The following is a 9,210-nucleotide window of genomic DNA, read 5'->3' as shown; positions in this document are numbered from 1 at the left end:
TGGCAACTATAAGCCCACAGTAAACCCAAGAATGATTATTGACGAACATTCTATACCCAGAGTGGAAACCATTTTCAACCGTATGAAGGGAGTCACACTTTTCTGCCACTTAGACATAACCGATGCGTACACGCACTTGACAATCGATGAAGAGTTTCGTAAAATCCTCACCCTGAATACCACCACGCATGGACTCATACGTCCGACACGAGCTGTGTATGGCGCGGCAAATATCCCTGCTCTTTGGCAGCGCCGAATGGAAACAGTACTACACGGTTTAACCAACGTAGTGAGTTTCTATGATGACATTAATGTTTTCGCTGCCGATTTCGAAGCACTGCTAGTAGCCCTCGATTCCACATTAAGTCGATTGCAACAGAGTGGTCTAAAACTAAATCGATCAAAATGCGTGTTTGCGGTACGATCCCTTGAGTGGTTGGGACACTGCATCGACCAAGAAGGTTTGCACAAGTCCTCAAAACATGTTGAAGCCATACGAGATGCACCAAGACCATCAACACCAGAAGAGTTGCAACTTTTTTTAGGCAAAGCAACCTATTATTCGGCATTCATTCCGAATCTCTCTGCGAGAACGAAAGTGCTGCGTGACATGTTACAAACAAGCAATTTTGAATGGTCACCAGAAGCAGACGAATCATACCAAGACGTGAAAGAAACATTAATATCACCACAGGTCCTCATGCAATACGACCCAACCTTGCCGCTAATTCTAGCTACAGATGCGAGCAAAACCGGCTTAGGTGCAGTTCTTTCTCACCGTCTGACTAACGAAACAGAACGTCCAATCGCCTACGATAGCTGCAGTTTGTCATCAACCGAGCAACGCTATCCGGTCATTGCACAATGGGCAGTTTAGAACAAATTTCGGGATAAAATTATTTTTGCAGATATTGTTAGTTTTTATCGTTTTTATCGTAAAGTGTTATGATAGTAAATAACATTTTATATGTAGTTTGCATCCATACCACCAGGTGGCGCTACATAAAATAGTGTTTTAAGGGATCTTTGCTTTGTTTTTTTTTTTAATTTTGTGTGTTTTTTTCTTGTATTTGTTGTTTCTGGGCCGGTCTGGTGGTACAGTCGTCACTCGTACGACGTAACAACATGCCCGTCATGGGTTCAAGTCCCGAATGAAGTAACAACAAGTCACTGAAAGCCAAGCTCACTTCACTAGTGGGTAGTACAGGCAGGCCTTGACCGACAGCGGTTCTTGTGCCAAAGAAGAAGAAGAAGAAGATTTTTGTTTCTAATAGTATAAACCATTTTAAAATATACTGTGATGTTCCATAATATATGAACAAAACATAATAATTTTGAATAACATAAATCGTAAATAAATCATAACATAAATCAGGGATGTCAAACCCAAGATCACCACAGGACCCCCCACCAGTGACGGAGTCATGATTAAAAATTGAAGTGGACGCGTTTTTTGGGTTTGCATGGGATTTGTTGTTCAAATTCTTCTGTTACAAATGCTGGTTTTAGCCTGTCTATGGATACTGATTCGTTTTTATCTTTGATTTTGATGACAAAGAATTTTCTGCATTTGCGAATGATGTCATAAGGACCTTTATATGGACCCTGTCTTTACTCTGTCCACGCTGACATAAACCTGTTTGAAATCTTCCAAGCTTTTCGGGATATATGGCTTTGTATTGTCTTTCCATTTAGGAGTTACTGGTTGTACGTGTTGGAATGCCTTTTTCAAATTTTGTATAAAATCAGAAGTATCTTCTGTGGGATTTGTATTGGAAGATGTGAAAAACTCGAATGGTAATCGTAGGTTTTGGCCGTACACCATTTCCGCAGGAGTTCCTTTAAGGTCGTTGTAGGTTTCTACGGCCTACTCCGTCTCGTGGACTGTATTTTTAGAAAGGGGAGCAGTACTCCCGAGCAAAAGCCTTGAAAAAGGCTGGCACCCCGATGCAAACTCCCGTCGAACAACGGATATTGCCAAAGGGGTCTGGCCACTCTTAATGAGAATCGAATTTCTCAAGAAGGGCAATGCTCACAAAAAATTGGAGGAAGAACTAAGTATTAACACTGGAATTCTAACTCGATTTATTGGTGATTTCTGGGGGGTTCTTATCAGGAGCCGACGTGCTCCGTTAGCGATACATACGTTTTCCTGTTTAATTCCTGTTAAGTTGGCAATATTCCAACTGGATTCTGGACTGGAACTTTTTTAAATGGGAATTCTGTCTAATGGGAAAATACATGTGATGCGTATTGCCTATGCATAGGCGTTGTTAATTCATTGCCTAACTTGCGGGTGTGTTCTGCCTATCTCAAAATCCAACATTCTGCCACCTTAAAATTGAACAATTTTAATAATCTCTACTTGATAGGCAAAACACACAACCTAACTAGAGGCCTAATGATGGTCATTTTTGTACTTGTGCGCAACGTTGCTACCCTAATCTTTCCATCTTTTCCCGGATGAACTTCCGTAACGCGTGCCAATGGCCATGTCGTTGGTGGCACATTGTCCTCTTGGATTAGTACTAACGTACCTGGTTTAATCTTTTTTCCTTCGCTTACCCATTTCGAACGCGGCTGAAGCTGTTGAAGATATTCCTGGTGCCATCTTCTCCAAAATTGGCGGTTTAGCTGTTGTATTAGGCGCCAGTGAGTGAGTCTGTTTTCAGGAACGATCGTCGTCTCGGCGTCTGGAACCTGCTGCAGATGTGACCCAACCAAAAAATGGCCTGGGGTAAGAGTTGCGCGTCTGATGGGTCTTCCGTCATCTCAGCCAGTGGATGGTTGTTGGGAACCAAGATTGGATGCTTGGTGTCTTCTAGTAGAGGTGCATTGGACAGACGTCCTCCAATGCGAATGATGCCGCTTGCTCCTAGCTGCGGATGCAGCCATTTCAGCTTCGATGATGAAGGTATCGGCTTGTTATGTTGAAGAGCCTTTATTTCCTGCTCAAGTAGGTCCTGTTGTGCCAGCCGATGCAATACTTCCTCAGCCTCCCGTAGATCTTGGGTTGTAAGTCCAATACCCACGTACTGTCGACGCTTGAAGCGCTTGTTGAAGTATTGCACCCAATATGCCACAGTCGTTCGAAGCTTGGAGAATGACGAGTATAGCGTTGTGGTGGATTGCTTATAGCAATGTCTTAGTTGTAATCAAGTAGCCATTGGTTACAGCAACCGTGGTTACACTGAATATCGAATAAATGTAGTTAGTCTTAGTTCACTCTTAGAACGGTTTACATCGTCTTTTAATCGCTCCCACAGCGTAAAGATGCGATGTGGTGGTTTTTCTGTAGCTGGACAAGCTACTGTGGTGACTCGCTGCTCTGCTACTGCTGCTTCACATGATGATGGTACTGGTGATTCTGGCCACTGGTCCTCGGGTAGATGAATCCAGGAAGGACCCTGCCACCATAGCGGGTTGTCGAGAAGGTCCTTACTCAAGCAACCACGCGATGCTAAGTCCGCTGGATTGTCGACTCCGGGGATGTGCCGCCAAACACTTCCTTGGGTCAAGTGTTGCACTTGGGAGACGCGATTGGCGACGAATGGTTTCCAGCAATTTGGCAATGCTCGTAACCAATGAACTACGGTCATGGAATCCGTCCAGAAAGTTGCAGGAGATGAGAGCTTGACCGCTAATCTGACCCGATCATATAGCAAGCTGGCCAATTGTGCAGCGTACAATTCCAGTCGAGCAATGGAGTGTTTGCTATTTATCGGTGTCACCTTAGTTTTCGACGCGTACAGTTGCATCGTGATGTTTCCGTTGTCATCTCGGCTTCTGATGTAGCAGCATGCGCCATATCCCTTTTCCGATGCATCGCAGAAAAAATGGAACTGGCTTGATGTCGAATCTGGCCTGATGGCTACACGAGGAATGTGTAGATTTTGTAAATGTATCAACTGGTTGTGGAAGTTGATCCATTCTCCTTGTAGATGATTTGGCAACTCGTCATCCCATCCCCAGGGCTGTTGCTGTTCCGTTTGCAGCGTCCAGATGCGTTGGAGGAACTGCTTGGCCATGGCTTTTACGGGATCGACGATGCCCAAAGGATCATAGATGGTGATGCACGATAGCACCTTTCTCTTGGTGATTGCCCCAATCTCGTATGGGGTGTTGATTTTGAACTGCAACAAAATAGAAGTGGCGTCTTATTGAATGGTCGGCCCGACCATTAGTGTGTCGTTCAAAGACACACCCGTTGAAGATTTACTCGATGCGTCAAACACCACTCGACACTTCGTCGTGGTGCTGTCGGTCTTGAAGGCCGGATGATGTGGTAGATAAAACGATTCATCGTTCTTTGAAGAAGCTGCCACCTTGCTCGTATGACTGAAGCGAAGGTACTCATCCATGAAGTCCACATAGGCACGTTGGGTTTCGGGTTCCCGTTGAAGTCGACGTTCTAGTGCTAGGAACCGTCGAAGTGCGATAGTCGTTGAATTGCCAGGCTTGCCAATCATCTCTGGCTTGCGTGGAAGTTGGACCATGTACCTGCCATCCTCTTCTCTGGTGGTGGTTGCCGTGTCATGGTCCTCACAGGCTCGTTCCCCGCTGCTCCAGCTCGGTGTGTTGCTCAGGCCTTCGGTGGTGAAACACTGCTCCATTAGGTTGCCCAACTCGTTCGTGTGTGTTGCCACCGCACACATTACCGGTGACATGGGTTCGGTGATGGTACCACTGACTACCCAACCAAATTCAGTTTCCTGAAGGGTTGGCATGCTGTCACACAGGGAGAGTCGTCCGATCCTCAGGATCTCGTAGAAGTGTGTTGCTCCCAAGATGATGTCAATGGTTCCTGGCCGATTGAAGGATGGATCAGCCAAGATGCAGGTTTCCGGTATCTTCCAGTGGCTGATGTCGATCCGTTGAGTTGGTAAGTCTGCTGACAGCTTCGGTAACACAAGCAACTCCAATGACGCAGCATAGCTCGAGCATCGAGAATGGATGGTGGTTTCGATGGAATGTCGCACATTCGATCTTGTACTGCCACCAATGCCTGATAGCGGAAGATTGATCAGCTTCCGCGGCAATTCCAGGAACTGTGCCATCCTGCCGGTGATGAAGTTGGATTGAGCTCCGCTATCCAAGAGAGCTCTTGCTGGATGGCTAACTCCGGCACGATCGGTGATGTTGAGCACTACTGTTGACAATAGTACTGTGGATGGCACTGCTGTCGTCAATGAAGTCATCGATGCCCCGATGAATGTTGGTTGAGCTGCATCGACTGGAAGCTGATGAGATGTTGCAGCGGCGTCTGGAGGCTGAAGAGATGGTGCTGCTGGAAGCTGCTCCCCATGAAGTAGATGATGATGACGTTTCTTGCAGATACGGCACGTCCATTTCGATCGGCACTGCGAAACCGGGTGTCCAGCGCTGAGGCAATTGAAACAACGTTTCAATGACTGTACTTTGCTCTTCCTCTGCACTACGGACATCGCGATGAAGGTTGGACAGTTCTGAAGAGTATGATGCTGCTGGCACATAACACACGATGGATTGGCAGCTGTGGTGGAGGTGAAGGCTTTGGTGCTTGTTGATTTCCGTGACGTCTCTGGCGTGCAGCTTTCGAGCACCTCACATTGCCGATTGATGAAATCGAGAGTTTTGAAGAGATCCGGAAACTCTCCATGTTCCAACGAACTCTCCCATGCCTTCCTTGTGTCAGCGTCCATACATGAGCTGAGCAGATGCGTGATGATGAGGTTGCTGGTACTGTCGATAGTCTGCTTCATAAATACTAAGCCATCTTCATGACTCTTGCACGTTTCCGCTAGCTTCCGTAGGTCCTTTGCAGATTCTCGGGGTGCATGCTTCAGCTGAAGCAATCCTGCGATGTGCTTGTCGACAATCAGCCGAGGATTCTCAAAACGCCTCTCCAAGACGTCCCATGCCGCCTGCAAGTTGTTGCCATTCAGAATGGACGTGTTCAGGATGCCAGCTGCTTTCCCTTGCAGCGCTTTGTTGAGATGATGAAGTTTTACTGCATCCGAGTGATGTCTAAGAACATGGCCGGTAAAAACCCAATACCGCGCTGTAAATAAACCAGTGACAGTTCGAACATGCGACCTGGGAACTGTGGGTCGCTCCACACTCTTTATGTCGGTTTCAATTGGTGTTGTTTTCATTTATGGCGGTTTGTTTACATTTCGTTGCGGTTATCATCAGGTTCCCGTGGTTCGATATTCGGTCGAGCTTTCTTTTCGTCAACCTCATCGTGACGATCGTGGTGCTCGGTGGACTGTTGGCAACGATCAAAAAGCATCTGCCCACTGCCATCCGGCAGACGTTCCGGTATGACAAGCATGCACTGAAGGGATCATCGGACCGATTGGTGTCCCTGCTGGAGATCCTGAAGGCCTGGTTCATACATTTCTACGTCTTTGCTGCCCTCTGGTCGGTGGCCGGATTTGCCGTCATGATGTAGCCAGCGCGGGACTACGTAATCGCCTTCCTCGATACGTTGGCAACCAACAAGCGTACGGTGCGCACCACGCCTACCGAGACGATGGTTGCTATGACGCTGATCACGCTGCAGTGTTTGCGCCGGTTCTACGAGACCTGGTTCGTGCAGGTGTTCTCGAGCGAGCTGAAAATCATCACCCACGTACCACGAAAAACATTCACAACTATCCGAAGCAAAGGAAAGCACTCGTCCCATTCGTTCTGTGAGATCGACGGTGAGGGTGCGGATAGTATCGTTCCGGTTGTTGGGCTTTTTTAGGATCGAAAAAATGGTATGGTTGGTGTCCGGATTTTTTTAGGTTGCTGGTTCCCGGCTGATGGGATTCATCTGGTTTTCCTGGATCTTCTGTGAATGCCTTGTTCCACGGACCGGTCGTCGATGCACTCGAGGTGCACCGCATTGACGAGCGGCAGTAGCAGGATGCAATCGGCACGGCCGAGCTGGCAGCGAAGCCGGTTCTCGGTGAGCCATTCACGCCGAATGAGGGCGGTCAAGAGCCGGCTGCATACGTTCGATATATTCGCTACGCGCACGATCAAACTGTGTAACGATGCCGAGTGTGTCCGGCCATCGCGACTAGAAGCATAGCGGAAGTTAAGTTGCGTCGTCTATTGTGGTGCGATGCGCTGTATGTTCCGGGTGTGCGATTGAGTTTCATGTTTGTTTCTTTCTTGTTCACAGACACCTTTTCATCAACAACTGGCATGACTATCGGCGCACGGTCGGTGGCTCTAGCGAAGGGGAGGGTGCGTTCCAATCGGCTGGCAGGACACAGATCGGATCGGTTAGGACAACGATCGGCATAGTACGGCTCGCGACCCGCATGTGGCTATTTGTTGACTAGGTGGAGGCTCTTTATCGTTCACACATTTTCAATTGTAATGGGTTTGGATAATGTTACGGTCGCCATGTAATGCGATGATCGTACAACTGTACTTCGGGTGATAGCTACACCTCCAGTACCGTCGCGGTAGGTCAGTGTTTCGCTGACATGAGCCGAGGTGGATTAAAACTTCGTTCGAGCGGACTTTTCGACACTTGATCGTCCAGGCGATCATAGAAACATTTAGGAGGTTTCCCTTACTGGAAACGTTGGAGTTTAGAGGCCTTACCTTGGGTAGGGGGACATAACTAAACTCTTTAAATGAGAAGTCGATAGATGTAGGATGGGCATAGTCCTATCCTGACAGTCCGAACGAATCTGACTTGCCATGATCGGAGTTGGTTTTATTTATACTCAAATGAAGTTAAGGGTTTCTCACATTTGGTTCCGGGTTGTATGTTGGAAAGTTATTGTTTTCACTCAGCTAGTTACGTTTGTCTTTTGTTGGCAAGAACGATGGTTCTTGTCACTAAGTTCCTGTTTTGGGTTTAATGCATATACTGTTCCTGCTTTGGGTTACATACTGTTCCTGCTTATGTTGTGCGTTTCGGTTGTTTTTGATAAGTGTGTCACATCTGTTATTTGTTTGAATGGACGGCCTGAACTCTTCCGGTTGCGGTGCTATGGTATGATCTGATTTACTGAATGTGTTATAATGAATGTGTTACAATGGTGTGGCTTGGCTTTCCAAAGTGTGTTACAATGTGTTTATAGCTGATAGTGTGTATTACAATATGTTCTGTATAGCAGATATGCTACACAATAATTTTCATACATGTTCTCTTTTGGTTAATCTAGTTGCCTCTTCAAGTGCAAATCTACGAACATGTTTAGAAGATTTGGCTCTTTCGGTCGCAACGTTTGCCGAGTCGCTGGGGATATTGGATTGTAAGGAATGAATATACTATCTGCAGAAACCAGATGATGACATCACCAAGGAGCCAATGCGCTAAAGCTTATCAGAAGGAGGCGAGAATGGTTTGATGTTTTTGGCACAGCTCCCACGTATCATCAATACCACACCAAATCATTATGGCGCAGCCGTGAATATGTACAACGTCATCCTGCTCGGGTAGGATGGTGACGGTCTCCCGCTCGGTATATCTTGACGGCAGTATAACGCAAGGCATATAGTAATAATAGTATACATATAGTTTCAGTACGTTTAATAAGTGTAAAGAATGCTAATATCTTTGTTTCTTTTTCAAATTTTCAGATTCAAATGAACAATATACAAGGTGCACTAAACATACACTGGACTCTGTTTGGAACGGGTCTAGTAAAAGTATTTGTTATTAGTGCGTGCATATTATTATGTGCACCTATTTTATTTTTCCTATCTTGTTACCGATCGAACCGACCGAACCCAGTAGAATAAAAAATATGATTACATTACATATTCCAAATGTGGCTACTACACCCTAATGCCAAACGAAAGAAAAACAAATAGGCTATCAATTGGTGAGTTATGCGATATATTTATACAATTTCAGTTAAAAAAATGAGTAGTATGTTTGATGCAATAATTATATATGTGTTTGTATAATGAATAATTTTAACATGTAAATAACGTTATAGTGCAATAAACACTTGCGATAGTGTCACGATTGTGTGCATGATTGTGTACACAGTTCCAAATCAGCTTCATTATCTGTTCCATTAGATAATTTGTTAACTGATTCAAATTTCAATTACAGTTTCCTTATGCTTGTTGCGTGGTTTTAACTATAACGGAACCATGGCCCTTAATAATACTCCTAGATGTTGTTAATATATAGTTACGTGCACCATAGTGACAAGCAAAGGCTCACCTCACCGCTTGAATTAACCATTGATCCGCTGAACCAGCGGAGAA

The 9,210-nt window shown here is 45.7% G+C and overlaps 1 protein-coding gene across 1 annotated transcript; it reads right to left on the bottom strand.

The window, feature by feature from the left end:
* Window positions 1-2,642: 2,642 nt before the first annotated feature.
* On the bottom strand, window positions 2,643-6,313 carry LOC120961203 (uncharacterized). Its single transcript, XM_040384895.2, has 4 exons — window positions 6,153-6,313; window positions 4,179-6,006; window positions 3,243-4,133; window positions 2,643-3,095 (listed from the first exon to the last, which is right to left on the bottom strand). Exons 1-4 carry the CDS (start codon window positions 6,311-6,313, stop codon window positions 2,643-2,645), a joined length of 3,333 nt encoding a protein of 1,110 aa, XP_040240829.2.
* Between the last annotated feature and the right edge of the window lie 2,897 nt (window positions 6,314-9,210).

Source organism: Anopheles coluzzii, chromosome 2, assembly GCF_943734685.1.
Source record: "Anopheles coluzzii chromosome 2, AcolN3, whole genome shotgun sequence".
Taxonomy (NCBI): domain Eukaryota; kingdom Metazoa; phylum Arthropoda; class Insecta; order Diptera; family Culicidae; genus Anopheles; species Anopheles coluzzii.
Note: the sequence above shows the minus strand (reverse complement) of the source record. Positions and strands in the feature narration are given on the sequence as shown.

Bases quoted from the DNA above. Each gene is read 5' to 3' on its own strand.
- LOC120961203 (XM_040384895.2), bottom strand. From the start codon at position 6,313: ATGCTTGTCATACCGGAACGTCTGCCGGATGGCAGTGGGCAGATGCTT. The intron at 4,134-4,178 runs GTCGGGCCGACC...ATTTTGTTGCAG, and splicing joins CTTTGAACGACACACTAATG to TTCAAAATCAACACCCCATA. The intron at 3,096-3,242 runs GTAAACCGTTCT...TCATTCTCCAAG, and splicing joins GGGAGCGATTAAAAGACGAT to CTTCGAACGACTGTGGCATA.